The sequence below is a fragment of the Scyliorhinus canicula genome, chromosome 10 (genome assembly GCF_902713615.1).
Source record: "Scyliorhinus canicula chromosome 10, sScyCan1.1, whole genome shotgun sequence".
NCBI classification, from domain to species: Eukaryota; Metazoa; Chordata; class Chondrichthyes; order Carcharhiniformes; family Scyliorhinidae; genus Scyliorhinus; species Scyliorhinus canicula.
This window is the reverse complement of record NC_052155.1, coordinates 147282265-147305246: the sequence shown is the minus strand read 5'-3', so window position 1 is coordinate 147305246 and position 22982 is coordinate 147282265. Positions and strand designations below refer to the sequence as shown.

Sequence of the window (22982 nt, the reverse complement as noted above, 5' to 3'; positions counted from 1 at the left end):
GTGACAGAAACATGAATAGTACGTTTGTGCAGTCAAGATGTTTGTGGAGTTAAAAAGTTTGTGCAAGTAAGATTTGTTAAGTATATCTGAGAGCCTTGGGCAGTCTTAGCAGCCAGTAGGGAAATTTAAAAAAGAAAATCATATTTTTCTTGACAATGTATTACAGAACTGAAAATGAAAAATTGGTATTGTAGTAAGAAAAAAGCCAACCCGACTGACTAGCCGTTTTGTAGGGGATCTTGGGGTTAGCAAAAGTAATGTTAAAACATGGTATATAAATTATTTTAAAAGTATTTAAACACGGAGTAATGTTGGGCAGCATGGTTAGCACTGCTGCATCACAACACCGAGGCCCCGGGTCACTGTCTGTGTGGAGTTTGCTCATGTCCCATGTCTGTGTGTGTCCCACCTTCTCAACCCAAAAAGATATGTAGGGTAAGTGGATTGATCATGCTAAATTGCCCCTTAATTGGGAAAAAAAGATTTGGGTACTCAAGTTTAAAAAAAAGTGTTGGAAATTATATTCAAATAGTGTACGACATTAAGAGCAACAATCTGGCAGCTAACATTAGAAGAGCAGAGGAGCAAATAAAAATTAGGAGGGTAAAATGTGTTAAGTCAAAAGAAATGATGAGACAACTTCAGCAAAGAAAAGACCATTTAGTCTACAGTGCCAGATCTCAAAGAGCTATTCATTTAGTTCCCATATAGAATGACTAGAAAGTGCAACTTATTTCTGTAACTAAGAACATAGCAGCATTGAGTAAGCATTCTGCATACCTCTCGCTGCAGCCTTCTCTTTTCTGCTTTTAGTTCATCCTCTATTTTTTCTGAGTTTTCTGTTGCTGTTTTATAACGAAATACCTGTCCTTCAAGTCTGACTACCTGAAAATTCAAACAATAAACAGAAGCTACAATATTGCTGCCAATGAAACTGCAGGAAGATTTACCAACAGAATTATTCAGCAAAATATAATCTGGATAAATCAGTGTTTGTTATATGCAGACAACTAAGTTTGAGAATGTGATGAGTGAGTCACTGCATTTGCAGATGCTACAAAGGTTTCCTTATTTTGATGAATCCAAAATAATTGATATGGTAATATAGGAAAACATCAAAATCATTATATACATTTTATTCAAAGATTGCAAAGCACACCTAGCAAAAAGGGTTCAGTAAACAATGAGGGAAAGCATAGCGTACATATCAGAGAGCAGTTACTGCACTTGACTCCTTGGAAATTTGAAATAGCAGTCTATGGTGAAAACAATCTGCATTGATATACAACATCTCACTACTGCAGGATGTTACAAAACATTTCATAGCCAACAAAGTATTTTTGACGTTTAGTTATTAATGCGTCAGTCTTGAGCCAGTGGCAGCATATCCACCTCAGAGCCAAAAGCATATTTTCAGAAACCTGAACAGATAATCTCTGCTGGCATTTCCATGAGAATGTTGTGGAATTCCCATCTGTCATCTCAGTTGGGAGTTAAAGGTCCACGGTTCAACATAATCTAGCAAGAGTTCTCCCCGTATCCTGGCCAACATTTATCCCTCAACAAACGCATAAAGCAGATCATCTGGTCATTCATTTCACTGTGAGCTGGCTGTAAGCAAATTCACTACCATGTTTCCTATCCTACAACAATAACCGCACTTCGAAAAGTACTTCCTTGACTGTAAAGTGTTTTTGAATATCCTGAGGTCATGAAAGGTTCTATTTAAATGCAAGTGTTTTTCGGACTTTTCGTTGTAAAAAAAGTGACAGTCAATTTGCAAGGTCCCACAAACATCAGTGAATTAATGACCAATTAAAACATTTTTTAATAAAATCAAAATGTTGTTGGCCACGACACTAAGTGAACTCATCTGTCTTTAATTAACTTTTACACCCATCTTCAAAGAGAAGACAGGAATAAAAACAAAAAAGTGCTGGAAAAAACTCAGCAGGTCCAGCAGCAACTGTGGCAAGTGAAAGAGGTAACATTTCAGACTCAAAACGTTGACTCTGTTTCTCTCTCCACAGATGCTGTCAAGATCTGCGGGGTTTTTTTTTGCCATTTTTCTGTTTTTATTTCAGATTGCCAGCATCCGTGGTATTTTAATTTAATACAAGAGAAGACAAGACCTTGGTTTAATGGCTCATCCAAAAGAAGCCCCCACCCCTTGTGCCACACAAAGTACAGCACTGGGGTGTCAGTATAGATGTAATCGAGTATCTGCAGTGGACTTAACTTGTTGACTTAGAGGTAAGTCTGCTGCCACTGACCCTAAATGATGGCTCAAAAGTTTCAGACTCAGCTCCCTCCATTGTGTCTGTAATAAATATTAAACACAACTGCACAACAAAGCATGGTGCCCACCTTTGTAAGCAGGAATTTCCTTAGAGCATGATAGAAAAATAACGAGCTTTTTGAAAAGTTGAGATTTTAAACACAGCAGATTGGTATAACCATATATGTCAATTGATGGTAAAACAAAGCTCAGCGTGTTGATTCTGTTTATAATTTGGGTCAGGAAGGAAAGATTGCCTCTATTTGCTATTTAGCAAGCGTACTCTTTGAATTTAAATTCACAATTGGTCTACAATTAAGAAACAGCATGGCAGATTTCTACATCCTGGCTGGGCCATGTAGAATGTCGCATGAAAGCAAGAGCTTCTGCAAAAAGGTTGAGTGAATCTGCATTTCTCTTGGATATCTCCCAATGATCAGCTGCAGGAAAGCTTTGATAAAAGCCTGCCTGTCTTTTCTGGTCGAAGAAATAGGGGCACTTACAAGACGATAAGACATAGGAGCAGAATTTGGCCCATTGAGTCTATTCCGCCATTCAATCATGGCTGATATGTTTCTTATCCCCATTCTTCTGCCTTCTCCCCACAACCCCACATCATTTAAAGAAAGGACGCCCAAGTCTTTGTCTTCATGGCCCATGGAGACTTGGGGGAGACACACAATTTAAATCCATCATCCCCTGTACCTTCGGAAACTGGTTATATCATGAAGAGTTCATCCACTAAAGAGGCAATAGCCCTTTCCAAACAAGCAGGTCCAAAAAACTTGAAGATACCAACAATTAGGGACTAAAAGTGTAAATAAATTTAAGTATGGATCTTCAAGAATGAGGGAATATACACGGTCCCAAAATGGAAATCCCCTTACCTAAAAGTGGTGAAAACGAACAATAATTCATGTTGGATAATAGAAAACTGATAAATCACGACATAATTATAACATTGAATATGCAGACATTTAAAATATTATACACGTATACAACCCTCCCTTATTTAAGTAAATAAAAGCAAATTACTGCGGATGCTGGAATCTGAAACAAAACAGAAAATACTGGACAATTTCAGCAGGTCTGACAGCATCTGCGGAGAGAACATGGATCTAACGCTTTGAGTCTGGATGACGTTTTGTCAAATCCTCCCTTAGCCTCTCTGAGCTCGGCTACCTCAGCATAGATGGAAAGCTGGATATTTCTGGTCCGTAGATCTTAGTCCTAGACTGTACAGTGCTCACTGAATGATCAGGAAGTTTACTGCAAGTAGATATCTCCTTTTTTGCAATTATATATAAAAGCACAAATTTTTAACCTGGCCTGTGCTAAAACAAGTTCCAAAGAACTTTCTGTCACCACACTGGAGGAAAAATATCAGTCTTATCTCAGTCATTTGTATCTTCAAACTCAGGCATTAAATATATTTCTTTGGACATCAACAGAAATTGGTGACATTTGTATCATATTTTAATTTATTTTAATTAACTAGCAAATCCCCACGGATTTACTCACGGCATGTTAGTGGAGCTAAAAAGCAACGCAGTAACCACAATTTGAAACAACAACGTTCCCAGGAGATGCCCGTATAGCAATTTTACAATAATTATCATTGTAAATATTTTAATGTTAAATGTTGCATCAAAATAAAAGTTAAAATGCTAACAACAGAAATGAAATTTGGATATCTGTGAAAATACAGGCATACAAGTACAGATAAAAAAACATTTGTGCATAATTACAATACAATCATTATACTTCAGCACTATAAATGCCTACAGAATGAAAAAAAAACTTACATTTTGTTCAACAGTTGCTATGTCCTGTTCTGCCTTAGACAGTTTAAACTTGTATTCACTCAACTGCCTATTTACATCTCCTGAAAAAAAAGAGTGAGGAGATGGAACACAAAACTCAGAACAGCATGGGATAGTATGATTATAACAAGTTAATTTGTTTTTGTGAAATGAAAATCCTGTCTATACATCATATAACTTCATTAGAATTTTTGAGGATGTAACTAGCAGGGTAGATAAAAGAGAACAGTAGGTGTAATATACTTGGATATCCAAAAGGCATTCAATAAGGTGCCACACAAAAGGCTAACTCACAAGGGCTTAAGGTGATAAATTAGCGTGGATAGAGGATTGTTTTGTGGACAGGATTCAGAAAGGAGGGATGAATTAGGCATTTTCAAGTTTACCACTGGGGCCTCATCCAATTACAGTCTATATTAATAATCTAGACAAAGAGACTGAGCGTACTGTATCTAAGTTTGCTAATGATACAAAGTTAGTGGGAATGCAAAATGCAAGGACAGAAAAAGGCTGCAAAGAGGTATGGTAAGGTTAAGTGAGTGGAAAACCAAGTGGCAGGTGGAGTATCAGTTAGGGTGACTCATTCTGGTTGTAAATATGAAAAAGCAGAATATATTTTAAAAGACATTGTAGCCAGATGGCTAACAGCTAAATATCCATAAAACTTGATGGGAAAAGGAAGCTGTGGATACAGTTCAACAAACCAGCCTGTTAAATAAGCAGTGTGTGATAAGATGTACTCAGCATGAAACTGCTGCGGTTGCAGACTGTTAGGCAAAGACAGATCAGAAGAACAAGGAGAGGTGATATATCATGTTTTAACTGGTAATGTGTAATCTGATGGCCCATGGTCGTGCGTATACATGGCTAAGAACTTCCTTGATTCTGGAAAAAAACTAGATAGAAAGAGGAGGTTAGAAACCTCCACTGCATGACCTGCAGGAACAACCATCGGGCAAGGAAGCCTGGAGTCCGGGACTCAGAAGAAGACAACCCATAGAAGGGAGACTGATCACCTCACCTTGCAACAGGTAGTATCGGAGTCCAGGCTGTGAGTCTTCTGGTTCATTAATACAAGTAATTAGTATTTTAACATTGATCCAATGAAGAGCAGTTCGATACTTGTCTAGTATTTTAAACATTAATAGTTTCAGTTATACTAAATATATTGTGTAATTGTTTACGTCCTCCATGTCAGTTGCAACTTAGCCTGAGGGCAACAGCATGTACAAGGAGCACCAAAGGTGGAGCATGGAGGTACAGCAGCAAGCAATTCGGAAAACAAATAGCAAGCATGACTCCGACCTACTGGTCGCATGCCATTTTACCTATCACTATCTTGCTCACATGCTTACATTGCTGTCCTCCGCCTGCTGCATGTTCCAGTGAAGCCTAATGCAAACATACCTCGTCTGCCAATTCATCGAGGAGCCCAAGCTAAACTGAAACCAGTGGGAATCAGGCGGAAAACTTTCCACTTGTTGGTGTCATACATAGAACGAAAGAATATGGCTTTGGTTGTTGGTGGTCAATCACCTCAGTCACAGGACATCACTGTAAGAGTTCCTCAGGATGGTGTCTTAGACCCAAACATCTTTAGCTGTCTCATCAATGACTTGCCCTCCATTACAAGGTCAGAAGTGAGGATATTCACAGATGAATGCACAACGTTCAGTGTCGTTCAAGACTGCTTAGATAATGTGCACATAGAATCACTACAGTGCAGAAGGAGGCCATTCGTCCTATTGAGTCTGCACCAGCCCTTGGAAAGAGCACCCTACCTAAGCCCACACCTCTACTCTATCCCCGTAACCCAGTAACCCCACCTAATCTTTTTGGACACGAAGGGCAATTTAGAATGGCCAATCCACCTAACCTGCACATATTTGAACTATGAGGAAGAAACCGGAGCACCCGGAGGAAGCGCACGCAGACACAGTGACCCAAGCCAGGAATGGAACATGGAACCCTGGAGCTGTGAAGCAACTGTGCTAACCACTGTGCTACCTTGCACTCTCCCATTCAACCCATCGAGTCTGCACCAACAATCTGAAAGGGTACCCTATTATGGTCAGGTTCCCACCCTATCCCCTTAACCCTGTACCCCACCTAACCTAACCTTTTTGGACACTAAGGGAGAATTAATTATGGCCAATCCACCTGACCACATCTTTGGACTGTGGGAGGAAACCGGAGCAGCCAGAGGAACCCCATGCAGTCTTGGGGAGAAAGTGCAAACTCCACAGAGACATCACCCGAGGCTGGAATTGAACCCAGGTCCCTGGAGCTATGAGGCATCAGTGTCAACCACCATACCTTTGCAGCAAGACCTGGACAATGTACAGAGGTGAGGCAAGTGGCAAGTAACATTTGTGCTACACAAGTGCCATGCAATAACCATCTCCAATGAGAGGATCTAACAAACTCCCCATGACATTCAATGGAATTACCATTGCTGAATCCCCCACTATCAACATCCTGGGGGTTACCACTGATCTGGACTATATTATGGCTACAAGTGCAAGTCAGAAGTTGGGAATTTCGCAGAGAGTAATCCAGGTCCTGACTTTCCAAAGCCTGTCCACCAATTACAAGGCTCAAGTTAAGTGTGTGATGGAATATTCTCTACTTGCTTGGATCAGTGCAGTTCCAACAAACCCAAGAAGCTCAACACCAATCAGGACAAAGCAGCACACTTTTTTTCACTAATTTGGCAAACCTTTGCTGTACTGCGGCTAGTACAAATATATCCTCTCTTAAATATGGAGACCTAAATTGCATGCAGTATCCCACTTGTGGTTACACCAAAGCTCTATACAACTGTAGCAAGATCTCTTTATTTTTGTCTCCAATCCCACAATAAAGGCCAACATGCTATTTGCTTAAATAAAAATAGGAAATGCTGGGAAAATTCAGCAGATCTGGCAGCATCTGTGGAGGGAGAAACAGAACTAAACTTTTGAGTCTGATGTGACTCTTTGGAGCTGAAGAGAGGCAGAAACATTTAATGCCATTGAGGAAGGGGAGAAGGGTCAGGGACAGGTAAAAGGGCAGGGGAGATTAAATAACAAATATGTGTAGCCATCTGGGATGGCCACTTCCAGAATACAAAATGGATGATCGCAATGACTATACGGAAATGAAAAATGAAATATGGACAGTGTTAGGAAAGCAAGCAGGCACAGAGCCTGTATGCGTATTGAGAAGGCAACTCCCAGACGAGACTGAAACTGTAGGTCAATAAACATATTGATGGCCCATCTCCGGGGACAAAGGAATAACATTCAAGTAACCGATACTATTGCAGACACCCCGGTGCCAGAAAGACACAAACAAAGCAAGGCCAACGACCACCAAAGACACGCCCAGCCATCAGGGCACCCACCCCTTTATTGGTCAAGATCAATACAAGTGATCAAGATACGCCCAATTAAGTGGGGCCAAGTTCAAGGCCCGCCCAAAAGCGCGCAAAGCCCCTTCAGGTATAAGAAGAAGGCCCCGAGAGAGAATCACTCTCTTGGACTCGGCTCTCAAAGTGGAGAGACCTGTCCACCAGCTGCACCAGAAGGAAGTAAGTCCAAGGTCAACGCTCGCTATCAGACGGACGACCTTAGCTGTTCTCCTGTACATCTTCAAACCCAACAACCTCAGATCTGAACAACGGCCATTGTTCCTCTGACTGAGTGGGCACCCGAAGTTAAGTATAGGCGTTATTCTGTGCATGAGTAAATCTTACTGTGTATGTAAATAAATAGTATTGACTTTGAACTAACTAACTGGTGCATTGGTTCTCTGATCAGTATTCGGGTTTGAACCTTGTGGCGGTATCGAAAGATACCTGGCGACTCTAGAACAAACATAATTAGGATTAAGGAAGGTGACCATATTACCGCTATATTTAGAACCAGATAAATATAGCAACAGATGTCAGAGAACAAAAAGAAGTGGTCATAATAGTAGTAAGGAAACAAAGCATTGGGCAGGCTCTGTGGTCTTCTCCTGCTTCATTTCTAATGTTATATTCTTATGTTAACAGCCAAATGAAGTTATTTGGGAAAAGGATGCTTTTGCATACATTAAGCTCATTGACACTCATTGGCTCAACTACTTGGGCAAGAAACCAGAGATCCAGCAAATATCAGTACCTTCAGACAAGAACGGGTTGGAGAGGAGACTGATAATTACATTTTTAATTATTAGTTAGCAGGCAGAACAGCTTTAGATTCCATGACATATAACAGAATATGTATTGAACTTACTCTGCATTTCAAGCATTTGTAGATCTGTGCCATTTTCTAGTCGATCAGAATCGGTGAGCACATTCTCAATCTTGGAATTCTTCTGTCGTTCCTCTTCAAACTGCAATTTCAGCTTTCTGATCTACCAAAGCCAAGTGTCAAAGGATGATAAGTTCAAAATAACTGAAACACTAGGAGCACATACTTAGAAAGGTGGAAATGTTATCAAACTAAGACATTTACAGTAAAATGTCCCTTATTGGGAGATTTAAATATACATTTTATGTATGAAGAAAACATTTAAATATTGAAAGCTCTCTGGAAAACAGATTCACATCTGACCACACAGGAACACAGCACCTTCTTCAGTCAGGAGGCTGTACCCTTAGGATGAAGAGATGTTTAAAATCATCAACGACTTCCTGCAATTAGCTGTGAGTTTATTTTCTGCGGTGCAAAACTGATTTTAGTTTCTCAACAATTCACTATCCTCCCACTGTCTCTATGCCCAGGCCACATACTGGACTCTTTAGTTCTGTGTGCTGAAGTGCTTGTTGTGATATGGAAACATCTTTTTATAAGAGGAGGTTTAAAATGAGTGAGGTTCATCGCATGAGTAAGAGTTCAATGGTCTTCTGCCAGGATTATCGAGACGCCTTGAAAAGGTTTGCAGTCATGATAAATGCTTAAATAGCATTTTAGAATAGAAACAATCTATTGATGATAATCATTAAGGCACACAAGAGTAATTTGTTTATGGTCAAGCAGGTTAGCTATTTGGATTGGATTTGTTTATTGTCACGTGTACCGAGGTACAGTGCAAAGTATTTTTCTTTGAGCAGTTCAACAGATCATTAAGTAAGTGAAAAGAAAAGGAAATAAAAGAAAATACATAACAGGGCAACACAAGGTTCACAATGTAACTAGATAACACCGGCATCAGGTGAAGCATACAGGGGTGTAGTGTTAATGAGGCAAGTCCATAAGAGGGTCATTTGCTATTTTTACAAAAGCAAAGGAAACTGATGGATTTCAAGGAACAAAAATGTCACATCTAAATTATCACTTATTCCCCTACCCCCCAGAATACTCTTAACCAGGACTAGGGAGGTGTGTATGTGTGTGTGTGAAGGGGGGAGGGTTGTGTGTGTCCAAGCACTGTGCTAATCACCAGGGTTTGCTCTAGGAGGTCCTGGGCTCATTGGCCAAGTAGTCTGACAATCTGGATGGTTAGTGTCCAAAGCAGCTAATCATCCTGACTGACAGGCTACCCAGCCAATGATTGTGTGGTTCTGAACCACAATGATCATTGGTTAATTAATCTGCTTGATTCTTAAATGCCCTCTGAAATGGCATGGAATGCCACTCAGTTGTATCAAACCGCTACAAAGTCTAAAAAGAATGAAACTGGCAGCGGCCTAGGTACCAGAACGAGATTGCAGGGTCAACAGGGCTGGGTTTGCCAAAGTCCTTGTACTCACATCTGGAGGCTTTTGTCAGAATTTGGAGAGCCGTCACAAACTTGTCAAGCAACAACCTGACATTGTCATGGTCAGAGAATCATACTGTACAAAGTCCCAGACACCACCGTCACTATCCCTGGGTATGTCCTGTCCCACTGGCAGAACAGACTCACCAGAATGCTAGTACGGGAATATACAGCAGAGAGGGAGCTGCCCTGGGAGAACTCAACATGGACTCCAGACCCCATCAAGTCTCATGTCATCAGGTAAAATGCGGGCAAGGAGACCTCCTGTTAATTACCACCAACCAACCACTCCTCTGATGAGCCGATGAATCAAAACATCTCCATTTTAAACACCAATTGGAAGACGCGCTGAGGGTGGAAAGATCACGGGGACTTCAATGTCCATCACCAAGAGTGGTCAGTGGCAGGTGGCGAGGGATCCAGGGATCCAATAGGAGGAAAGAACTTACTTGATCTCGTTCACACCCAACTACCAGTCTCAGATGTGTCTATCTATGGCAGTATTGGTAGGACTGAACATCAGAGTCCTTGTGGAGACAGTCCCATCTTCACATTTGTGGATACTCTCCATTGTGTTTTGTGGCACAAACACCATGCTAAACAGGACAGATTTTGAACATATCTTGCAGCTCAAAATTGGGCATCCAGAAGGTGCTGCAGATAATGAACTGTGTTTGACCATAATCTGTAACCTCCTGGCCCAGCATAACCCCCCACTCTAGCATTAACATCAAACGGGGCATCAGCCATTGTTCAATGAAGAATGCAGGAGGGCATGCCAGGAGCAGCACCGATCATACCTAAAAATGAGGTGTCAACCCAGTGCTGCTACAACACAGGACTATGTGCAAACCGAACAGCAGAAGCAACAAGTGATAGACAAAGCTAAGCAATCCAACAATGAACGGATCTCTGTCACATCCAATCGTGAATGGTGGTGGACAATTAAACAACTCTCTGGAGGTGGCTCCATAATTATCCCCATTCTCAATGATGGGGGAGTAGAGCACATCACAGTGCAAAAGACGAGGCTGAAACATTTCCAACAATCTTCGGCTGGAAGTGCTGAGTAGATGACATATCTTGGCCTCCTCCTCAGGTCCCCACTCTAGAAGGTGGCACACTACCACCTTCACCAAGGCAATTAGGGATGTGGAATAAATGGTGGTCTGTGTAGACCAGCGATGCCCACATCATGTGAATGAATAACTAAAAAGGAGGCTATTGCAGAAAATAAGGAAGTATGGGATTGAAGGTGATTTAGCGGTTTGGATCAGTAATTGGCTAGCTGAAAGAAGACAGAGGGTGGTGGGTGGTGGTTGATGGCAAATGTTCATCCTGGAGTTCAGTTACTAGTGGTGTACCGCAAGGATCTGTTTTGGGGCCACTGCTGTTTGTCATTTTTATAAATGACCTGGAAGAGGGAGTAGAAGGATGGGTTAGTAAATTTGCAGGTGACACGAAGGTCGGTGGAGTTGTGGATAGTGCTGAAGGATGTTATAGGATACAGAGGGACATAGATAAGCTGCAGAGCTGGGCTGAGAGGTGGCAGATGGAGTTTAATGCGGAAAAGTGTGAGGTGGTTCACTTTGGAAGGAGTAACAGGAATGCAGAGTACTGGGCTAATGGCAAGATTCTTGGTAGTGTAGATGAACAGAGAGATCTCGGCATCCAGGTACATAAATCCCTGAAAGTTGCCACCCAGGTTAATAGGGCTGTTAAGAAGGCATATGGTGTGCTAGCCTTTATCAGCAGGGGGATTGAGTTTCGGAGCCACAAGGTCATGCTGCAGCTGTACATAACTCTGGTGCGGCCGCACCTGGAGTACTGCGTGCAGTTCTGGTCACCACATTATAGGAAGGATGTGGAAGCTTTGGAAAGGGTTCAGAGGAGATTTACTAGGATGTTGCCTGGTATGGAGGGAAGGTCTTACGAGGAAAGGCTCAGGGACTTGAGGTTGTTTTTGTTAGAGAGGAGAAGGCTGAGAGGTGACTTAATAGAGACATATAAGATAGTCAGAGGGTTAGATAGGGTGGACAGTGAGAGTCTTTTTCCTCGGATGGTGATGACCAACACGAGGGGACATAGCTTTAAATTGAGGGGTGGTAGATATAGGACAGATGTCAGAGGCAGTTTCTTTACTCAGAGAGTAGTAGGGGTGTGGAACGCCCTGCCTGCAACAGTAGTAGACTCGCCAACTTTAAGGGCATTTAAGTGGTCACTGGATAGACATATGGATGAAAATGGAATAGTGTAGGTCAGATAGGCTTCAGATGGTTTCACAGGTCGGCGCAACATCGAGGGCCGAAGGGCCCGTACTGCGCTGTAGTGTTCTATGTTCTATGATGCAACAGATTCCCCAATAACTCCTTTCTTGTGTATCTCATGTCAGAACTTGTGTGAAAACTGTTCTATTTTTGTTTTGTTGACAATTTCTTCACTTTGGACCTAGCTGAAGGCTGCAAGAGCATAAGCAAAGGTAAAGCACCAACAGTCTCAACCGTCCACCCCCAGAACGCCCTTCCCGACCTTCCCCGTTGATAGTGTGGGGTCCTGGGCTGGGTCCTTCCCGAAACGTCAGCACTCCCTCTTCGTGGTGAAGTCCCTTCCCTACTTCCTGTCTCTCGATGATATGGCATAGCTCCTTTCCTGGCTTCTTGCCCAACTCCACCCTCTGGGCCAAGACATTCTGGGCCTGACCTCCTCGCTCTACATGGTGGGTGGCCCCTTCTACAGCTTCCTGACGCAACATACACCCTTTTGACGGATAGGTGGCCCACCTCAGGTGCATCTTGCTGTGGTCCCAAGGTGAATACCAGTGACTAAGGAGAAGCAGGTGTTTTTTACTGTACCCGGGTCAACACTCAAGGGTAAGGTACTGTGAAGCCTATTGATAGCAACAATATGATTAGACTGCAACTCACTTGGACATATTCAATATTTAAAACTGTTAACTTGACAGCTACGTAAAGAACCTAGCATTAAACAGCCTTGAGTTTGTTTTAACCTTGGAAACTGAGTGGAATCATAGAAACATAGAAAAGTAACAGCACAGGAGGCCACCATTTGGCCCATCTTGTCCATGCCAGCCGAGGACACCCCAGCATACAAAGTGGCAAAGATTAGTGGGAGACTAGAGGACTGGGAAATCTTTAGGGGGCAACAGAAAGCTACTATAAAAGCTATAAAGAAGAGTAAGATAGATTATGAGAATAAACTTGCTCAGAATATAAAAACAGACAGTAAAAGTTTTGACAAATATATAAAACAAAAAAGAGTGGCAAAGGTAAATATTGGTCCCTTAAGAGGATGAGAAGGGAGTTTTAATAATGGGAGATGAAGAAATGGCTGAGGAGCTGAACAGGTTTTTTGGGTCGGTCTTCACAGTGGAAGACACAAATAACATGCCAGTGACTGATAGAAATGAGGCTATGACAGGTGAGGACCTTGAGAGGATTGTTATCACTAAGGAGGTAGTGATGGGAAAGCTAATGGGGCTAAAGGTAGACAAGTCTCCTGGCCCTAATGGAATGCATCCCAGAGCGCTAAAAGAGACAGCTAGGAAAATTGCAAATGCACTAGTGATAATTTACCAAAATTCACTAGACTCTGGGGTGGTCCCGGTGGATTGGAAATTAGCAAACGTGACACCACTGTTTAAAAAAGGAGGTAGGCAGAGAGTGGGTAATTATAGGCCAGTGAGCTTAACTTCGGTAGTAGGGAAGATGCTGGAATCTATCATCAAGGAAGAAATAGCGAGGCATCTGGATAGAAATTGTCCCATTGAGCAGACGCAGCATGGGTTCATACAGGGCAGGTCGTGCCTAACTAATTTAGTGGAATTTTTTGAGGACATTACCAATGCAGTAGATAACGGGGAGCCAATGGATGTGGTCTATCTGGATTTCCAGAAAGCCTTTGACAAGGTGCCATACAAAAGGTTGCTGCATAAGATAAAGATGCATGGCATTAAGGGTAAAGTAGTAGCATGGATAGAGGATTGGTTAATTAATAGAAAGCAAAGAGTGGGGATTAATGGGTGTTTCTCTGGTTGGCAATCGGTAGCTAGTGGTGTCCCTCAGGGATCAGTGTTGGGCCCAGAATTGTTCACAATTTACGTAGATGATTTGGAGTTGGGGACCAAGGGCAATGTGTCCAAGTTTGCAGATGACACTAAGATGAGTGGTAAAGCGAAAAGATACTAGAAGTCTGCAGAGGGATTTGGATAGGTTAAGTGAATGGGCTAGGGTCTGGCAGATGGAATACAATGTTGACAAATGTGAGGTTATCCATTTTGTTAGGAATAACAGCAAATGGGATTATTATTTAAATGATAAAATATTAAAGCATGCTGCTGTGCAGATAGACCTGGGTGTGCTAGTGCATGAGTCGCAAAAACTTGGTTTACAGGTGCAACAGGTGATTAAGAAGGCAAATGGAATTTTGTCCTTAATTGCTGGAGGGATGGAGTTTAAGACGAGGGAGGTTATGCTCCAATTGTATGAGGTGTTAGTGAGGCCACACCTGGAGTATTGTGTTCAGTTTTGGTCTCCTTACTTGAGAAAGGATGTACTGGCACTGGAGGGTATGCAGAGGAGATTCACTAGGTTAATCCCAGAGCTGAAGGGGTTAGATTACGAGGGGAGGTTGAGTAGACTGGCACTGCACTTGTTGGAATTTAGAAGGGTGAAGGGGGATCTTATAGAAACATATAAAATTATGAAGGGAATAGATAGGATAGATGCGGGCAGGTTGTTTCCACTGGCGGGTGAAAGCAGAACTAGGGGGCATAGCCTCAAAATAAGGGGAAGTAGATTTAAGACTGTGTTTGGGAGGAACTTCTTCACCCAAAGGGTTGTAAATCTATGGAATTCCTTGCCCAGTGAAGCAGTTGAGGCTCCTTCATTAAATGTTTTTAAGATAAAGAATAAAGGGATTAAGGGTTATGGTGTTTAGGCCGGAAAGTGGAGCTGAGTCCACAAAAGATCAGCCATGATCCCATTGACTGGCGGAGCAGGCTCAAGGGGCCAGATGGCCTACTCCTGCTCCTAGTTCTTATCATGTTCAAGGTGTCTTTTCTAATCTCACCTTCCTGCACCCGTCCATAGCCCTGTATCTTACAGCACTTAAGATGCAGTTCCAGGTACTTTTTAAGAAAGAGTTTAGGGTCTCTGCCTCCACCACCAACTTGAGCAGCGAATTTCAGACTCCCACTACCCTCTGCGTAAAAATGTTCTTCCTCATGTCCTCTTTACACCGTCTGCCACTTATCTTCGATTTAGATTTGTCACGTCCACTGAGCTACAGTTAAAAGGATTGTTCTGCGTACAGTTCAGGCAGATCGTTCCATACATGAAAAACATAGGGCACACGATAAATACACAATGTAAATACATAGACATAGATATCAGGTGAAGCATACAGCAGTGTAGTGCTACGCAGTAGAGAGGATGTGATGAGAGATCAGTTCAGTCCATAAGAGGGTCATTCAGGAGTCTGGTAACAGTGGGGGTGAAGTTGTTTTTGAACCTGTTAGTGCATGTTTTCTGACTTTTGTACCTTATGCCCGAGGTTGGAAGAGAGAATCACCAGGTGGGAGCAGTCTTTGATTATGTTGCCCATTCTCCCAAGGCAGTGGGCGGTTTAGACAGAATCAATGGTTGGGAGGCGGGTTCGCGTGATGGACTGGGCTGTGTTCATGACTTTCTGTAGGTTCATACGGTCTTAGGCCATACCAAGCTGTGATGCAACCAGATAGGATGCTTTCTATGGTGCACATTCCAACTTTCCTTAGTTTCCTGAGGAAATACAGGCACTGTTGTGTTTCTAGTGTCGATGTGGGGGTCCAGGACAGATTGTTGGTGATGTGTATACCTAGGAATATGAAGCTGTCATACTCCAACTCGGCACCATTGATGCAGACTGGGTGTGTATGCCCCTTTGCTTTGTGAAATCAATGACCAGCTCCTTAGTTTGAATCTATGAATCTTAATCTATGTCCCCTGGTTTTGGAATTCTCCATCAAGGGAAGCAATTTTATCCTGTCCACTTTATCACATCCCCCTCATAATTTTGTACACCTCAATTAAATCACCCCTCCATCTTCTTTGTTCCAAGGGAAATAACCCCAAACTATCCTGTATAAGTATAGCCTAGGTACACTTCCTACGTAGGCAGGTCTCAATCTTCCCGGACGTGTTGAGCAAAGTCAATGCGTCCACATGAGCCAGGCTCAACCTGACACAATTCAAGGTCGTGCACCGGGCTCACATGACAGTGGCCCGGATGAGCAGGTTCTTTGGGGTAGAAGATAGGTGTGCAAAGTGTGCGGGAGAGCTGGCGAACATGTTCTGGACATGTTCAAAGCTTAGGAGATTCTGGCAGGGGTTTGCAATGTCATGTCCACGGTGTTAAAAACAAGGGTGGCACCGAGTCCAGAGCAGGCGATTTTCAGGGTGTCGGACTTTCCGGGTACCCAGGAGAAAGAGGCAGAAGTTCTGACCTTTGCTTCCCTGGCAGCCTGGAGCCTGATATTATTAGCTTGGAGGGACTCAAAGCCCCCAAAGTCGGATCCCTGGCTATCTGACATGGCGAGCTTTCTGTTTGGAGAAAATCAAGTTCACCTTGAGAGGATCAATGTTTGGGTTCGCCCGGAGGTGGCAACCGTTCGTCGACTACTTTGCGGAAAATTAATCGGCAGCTAGTTTAGCTTAGAATAGGGGGTTAATAAAGGTGGGACCTGTAAGGGAGGATGCAGACTTCTGCACTATGTTTATAGTTCATGTACATTGTTTATTGTGTTGTTGTTGTAAAACCAAAATTGTTTATTAAAAAAAAAAGTTATTGTGAAAAGTTAAACCTGTAAAAATTTTAATTTTATTGGTTAATCTCGATCTATCAATTATTTGGTGTACTGAGCCGGGTCCTTCAACGACTTTCTCTCTTGATGGTGTGGCATGGCTCCTTCCTCAGCTTCCCAACCTGTCTCTTCCCTCAATGGTGTGGGCCTGGTTCAATGTTGCCTGCCAATTGGTTCATCGAGTGCCTTTCACAACCTCACAAACATGCTTCCCCGGAATCTCAATTATTGAGAAGTACTTTTGTCAATGTTGTTATGTAGAGACTTAATAATAATAATCCTTATTGTCACAAGTAGGTTTATATTAACACTGTAAGACTTAGGATGCATCGGCTGGAGAGGAAAACTGCAGGGGATGGACACAATGGAAATGTGGAGCATGTTCAAGGAACAGCTACTGCGTGTCCTTGATAAGTATGTACCTGTTAGGCAGGGAGGAAGTGGTCGAGCGAGGGAACCATGGGTTACTAAAGCAGTTGAAACACTTGTCAAGAGGAAGAAGGAGGCTTATGTAAAGATGAGAGGTGATGGTTCAGTTAGGGCTTTTGAGAGTTACAAGTTAGCTAGGAAGGCTCTAAAGAGAGAGCTAAGAAGAGCCAAGTGAGGACATGAGAAGTCTTTGGCAGGTAGGATTAAGGATAACCCTAAAGCTTTCTATAGATATGTCAGGAATAAAAGAATGACTAAGGTAAGAGTAGGGCCAGTCAAGGACAGTAGTGGGAAGTTGTGCGCGGAGTCGAGGAGATAGGAGAGGTGCTAAATGAGTATTTTCCGTCTGTATTCACACAGAAAAAAGACAAAGTTGTCGAGGAGAACACTGAGATACAGGCTACTAGACTAGAAGAGCTTGAGGTTCATAAGGAGGAGGTGTTAGCGATTCTGGAAAGTGTGAAAATAGATAAGTCCCCTGGGCTGGATGGGATTTATCCTAGGATTCTCTGGGAAGCTAGGGAGGAGATTGCTGAGCCTTTGGCTTTGACCTTTAAGTCATCTTTGTCTACAGGAATAGTGCCAGAAGACTAGAGGATAGCAAATGTTGTCCCCTTGTTCAAGAAGGGGAGTAGAGACAATCCCGGTAACTATAGACCAGTGAGCCTTACTTCTGTTGTGGGAAAAGTCTTGGAAAGGTTTATAAGAGATAGGATGTATAATCATCTGGAAAGGAATAATTTGATTAGAGATAGTCAACATGGTTTTGTGAAGGGTAGGTCGTGCCTCACAAACCTTATTGAGTTCTTCGAGAAGGTGACCAAACAGGTGGATGAGGGTAAACCAGTTGATGAGGTGGTATATGGATTTCAGTAAAGCGTTTGATAAGGTTCCCCACGGTAGGCTATTGCAGAAAATATAGAAGCATGGGATTCAGGGTGATTTAGCAGTTTGGATCAGAAATTGGCTAGCTGATAGAAGACAAAGGGTGGTTGTTGATGGGAAATGTTCTGACTGGTGTCCAGTTACTAATGGTGTACCACAAGGCTCTGTTTTGGGGCTGCTGCTGTTTGTCATTTTTATAAATAACCTGGAGGAGGGCGTATAAGGATGGGTGAGTAAATTTGCAGATGACACTAAAGTCGGTGGAGTTGTGGACAGTGCAGAAGGATGTTACAAGTTACAGACGGACATAGATAAGCTGCAGAACTGGGCTGACAGGTGGCAAATGGAGTTTAATGCAGGAAAAGTGTGAGGTGATTCATTTTGGAAGGAATAACAGGAAGACAGAGTACTGGGCTAATGGTAAGATTCTTGGTAGTGTGGACGAGCAGAGAGATCTCGGTGTCCATGTCCATAGATCCCTGAAAGTTGCCACCCAGGTTGAGAGGGTTGTTAAGAAGGTGTACGGTGTGTAAGCTTTTATTGGTAGAGGAATATAGTTTCGGAGCCATGAGATCATGTTGCAGTTGTACAAAACTCTGGTGCGGCCGCATTTGGAGAATTGTGTGCAATTCTGGTCGCCACATTATAGGAAGGATGTGGAAGCATTGGAAAGGGTACAGAGGAGATTTACAAGGATGTTGCCTGGTATGGAGGGAAGATCATATGAGGAAAGGATGAAGGACTTGAGGCTGTTTTCGTTAGAGAGAAGGTTAAGAGGTGACTTAATTGAGGCATACAAGATGATCAGAGGATTAGGTAGGGTGGACATTGAGAGCCTTTTTCCTCGGATGGTGATGTCCAGCACGAGGGGGCATAGCTTTAAACTGAGGGGAGATAGATATAGGACAGATGTCAGAGGTAGGTTCTTTACTCAGAGAGTAGTAAGGGCGTGGAATGCCCTGTCGGCAACAGTAGTGGACTCGCCAACACTAAACGCATTCAAATGGTCATTGGATAGGCATATGGACGATAAGGGAATAGTGTAGAGCGACTTTAGAGGGGTTTCACAGGACGGCGCAACATCGAGGGCCGAAGGGCCTGTACTGCGCTGTAATGTTCTATGTTCTACTGTGAAAAGCCCCTAGTCACCTGATTCCGGCGCCTGTTCGGGTATACAGAGGGAGAATTCAGAATGTCCAAATTACCTAATAGCACGTCTTACGGGACTTGTAGGAGGAAACCGGAGGAAACCTACGCAGACACAGGGAGAACGTGCAGACTCCGTATACGCAGTGACCCAAGCCGGGAATCGAACCAGATTAACACAAAATATTTTCAAGTGCTCCTGCAATGCAAGATTCCTTGCTTTTTGTTCTTATTAAAGTGAGCTATGTTGGCGCTAGGGAATGGAATTCTTGCCCTTTCAGGCAGCATGCATGCGCATCAAGCAGGACCAGTTCAGACACTGCAAAGCCAGGCACAAAATAAACCCTCCTCTGCTCTCCTGATCACAGATTAAGCTAGAATTGCAGTCCCTCCCACATCACACATTCGCTAGCTTCCAAATGGCAGCAAAAATCTATGCCCAATTGGATCTGTACTGAAGTCACAAAGTTCACTGGGAACAAGACTTCCTTTTGAATACGACAAGCTTTTTTCAGATTGCATTTTGCTTTCTTCCCCAATCTGCATCCACTTAAGTTAATTACCTGTGCAAGTAATTCTTCCTTTTCATCAGCCAGTTTCTTGAGCCGCACATCTATAATAGGAAAAATTTGCAAGTTTCAAGGTTAAAAAACAATTTATTATTTAATGCATAACTTGAACAAATTCAGTTGACAACTTCAGCAAAATCTGAATTAAAAACAGCAAATGCTCGAAATACTCAGCAAGTCTGGCAGCATCTGTGCAGTGAGAAACAGAGTTAACGGGGTCTTGACCTGAAAAGTTAGTTCTGTTTCTCTCTGCACAGATGCTGCCAGACCAGAGTATTTACTTCAGATTTCCTGAGCTCCTGTGGTCACTCAAATTATGTGTACTGATGCATTTCCAGCTGCATTAGTGCAATTAATTTGCAGTTGTTCAGAGTTGCAATGTCGAATTGCAACAGTAACATGCCTGTGTACTGCAGAGGTCAATTCCCTAGCACGTTATCTGGCTGGTCCTGGCCTGGCATCTGTGAAAATGTATTGTCACATTTCAACTTCAAAGTCTGAAAATAAAAAACTATGCCAGAGACTGAAAAGGGCATATGTACCTTGGTGTATGCAGCTTAACTCATGTGCACTGCATGAGAGGAACAAACGCTGGAGTTGACAAGCGTTTTCTACTCCTTTTAAAATGGTTTAGTTCATTAATGGCGAGGACAATCTGGGCAGACTGCTGCTGTGGTATCAGAGTGTAACAATAACTTGCTATATTATCCCTTTCGTTCTATGCTTGTAACCATTCCATTCTGCTTTCGATTTGTTAATGCCTCGTTTGCAACATGGTATTTGCATCAAGAGGATTTTTCTAGGATGGTAGGTATCCAACATTCATTTACATGAGCTTGGAGAATCAAATATGGGATGATGAAGACATCGCACTCAAGTTTATCCAACATTTTACATTCATATAGTTCAGCATATTTCCCAAACGTCAAATAGTGTGCACCATAGATGGGGTCCTGCATCTCTCATGACAGGGGTAACAGCACAGCATCATACAGTCAAAGGGGATTGGTTCTGGGAGTACTCAACATTGACTTTGAACATCCTGAACTCCCAGGACACGAGGACAGACGACAAGGAAGCCTCCTGATTGCCGTCTAATGCCCACACCCCCTCACCTCTGCTCAACTGATGGATTAATACTCCAACTTGAACACCACTTACAAAATCACTGAGGGAAGCAAGGGCACAGAATACAGTGTGTGGAGAACTTATAATTAAATCAGGAAAAGGCTGTACGCTACCACCACTTTTAGCCACACTGCTCAAGTCCTGAAGGACGTATCTGCCAGATTAGGCCTATGGCTGTAGTGAGAGAATCAACAAAAGGGAAAAACCTATGTGAGCTCACCCTCACCAATTAATCCATTGTAGATGCATCTGCCCATTGCTGGTGCTGAGAGTGATCATCTTACAGTAATTGCAGAAATAAAGCCAACTTCACTCTACATCATGTTGTGTGGCTCTACCTTCTTAAATGGAATAAATTCAGAACAGATCTAGCCACTCAAAACTTGGCATTCACAAGGTTCTATGGACCACTAGCAGCAGAGGAATTGTATTCAATCCTACAACCAATGGTTCAGATCTGAGCTCTGAAGTCCTGTCGTGAATGGTGGTGGACCATCAAACAACTCATTGGAGGTGGAGTCTCCACAAATATCCCCATGCTCAATGATGGAGCAGGCCAGCACATCTGTGCAAAAGAAAAGGCTGAAGCATTCGCACTGAAGTGCCAAGTGGATGATCCAAGTCAGTCTCCCCTAGAGGTCGCCAGCATCACAGATGCCAGTCTTCAACCAATTCCATTCACCCCATCTGATATCAAGAAACATCTGAAGGGACTGGATCCTGCAATGGCTATGGGCCCTGACAATTTTCCAGCAGTAGTGCTAAAGACTTAAGGTCCAGAACTTGCCACACCCATGGCCAAGCTATTCCAGTACAGCTACAACACTGGCACCTACCAGCAATGTGCAATATTGTCCAGTCTATCCTGAACACAAAAAGCAGGACAAATCCAACCCGGCCAATTACCACCCTATCAGTCTACTCTCAATCATCGGTAAAGTGATTGAAGAGGTCATCAACAATGCTATCAAGTGGTACTTACTTAGCTATAACGGGCTCACTGATACTCAGTTTGGTTCCACCTGGGTCACTCAGCTGCTGGCCTGATTACAGCCTTGGTTTACACATGGACAAAAGAGTTGACTGAACTCCAGAGGCGAGGTGAGTGACTGTTTTTGACATTAAGGTTGTATTTACTAGAGTATGGCATCAAGGAGCCCCAGCAAAATTACAGTCAATGGGAATTAGGGGGAAAACTCACTGTTGGTTGATGTCATATCTAGCGCAAAGGAAAATGGTTGTGATTGTTGGAAGTCAGTCATCTAAATCCCTGGATATCATGGCAGGAGTTTCTCAGGCTAGTGTCCGAGACCCAACTGTCTTCAGCATCATGAATGACCTTCCTTCCAACATAAGGTCAGATGTGGGGATGCTTGCTCATGATTGCACAATGTCCAGCATCATTTGCAAGTCCTCAGACACGGGTGCAGTCCACGTGCAAATGCAGCACGGCCTGACAATATCCATGCTTGGTCTGACAAGTGCCAGGCAATTATCACCTCCAATAAGAGAGAATCAGACCATCACCCCATGACATTCAATGGCATTACCATCACTGAATCCCCCATCATCAATATCCTGGGGGTTAACATTGACCAGAAACTGAACTTGACAAGCCATATAAAATACAGTGGGCTACAAAAGTAGGTCAGAGGCTAGGACTCGTACGACGAATAACTAACCTCCTGACCCCCAAAGCCTGCCCACCATCTACAAGGCACAAGTCAGGCATGTAATGGAATACTTTCCACTTGCCTGAATGAGTACTGCTCCAATAACACAAGATGCACAACACCATCCAGGACAAAGCAGCCCGCTTGATTTGCAGCCCTTTCATAAGCATTCATTCCCTCCACCACTGACGCACAGTAGCAGCAGTGTGTACCATTTACAAGAAGCACTGCAAGGACTCACCAAGGCTCCTTAGGCAGCATCTTCCAAACCCATGACCACTACCATATAGAAAGTAAAGGGCAGCAGATTCAAGGGAACATTGCAAGACATTCACCATCCTGACTTGAAAATACATAATTGTTCCTTCAGTCTCTGGGTCAAATCCTGGAACATCCTCCCTAATAGCACAGTGGGTGTACATATACCACATGGACTGCAGTGCTTCAAGAAGGTAGCTCACCGCC

The 22982-nt window shown here is 43.0% G+C and overlaps 1 protein-coding gene across 10 annotated transcripts in view; it reads right to left on the bottom strand.

Annotated features, from left to right (window-relative positions):
• The window catches only part of lrrfip2 (leucine rich repeat (in FLII) interacting protein 2), a 261526-nt gene that overhangs the window by 1864 nt on the left and 236680 nt on the right, over positions 1-22982 (bottom strand). For all 10 annotated transcript variants that reach the window (XM_038809832.1, XM_038809829.1, XM_038809830.1 and 7 more), the window contains 4 exons: positions 19711-19760; positions 8361-8481; positions 4084-4163; positions 781-885 (listed from right to left, as the gene is read on the bottom strand). In XM_038809832.1, coding sequence (XP_038665760.1) covers positions 781-885; positions 4084-4163; positions 8361-8481; positions 19711-19760 — 356 coding nt within the window. The remainder of the gene's footprint in view (positions 1-780; positions 886-4083; positions 4164-8360; positions 8482-19710; positions 19761-22982) is intronic.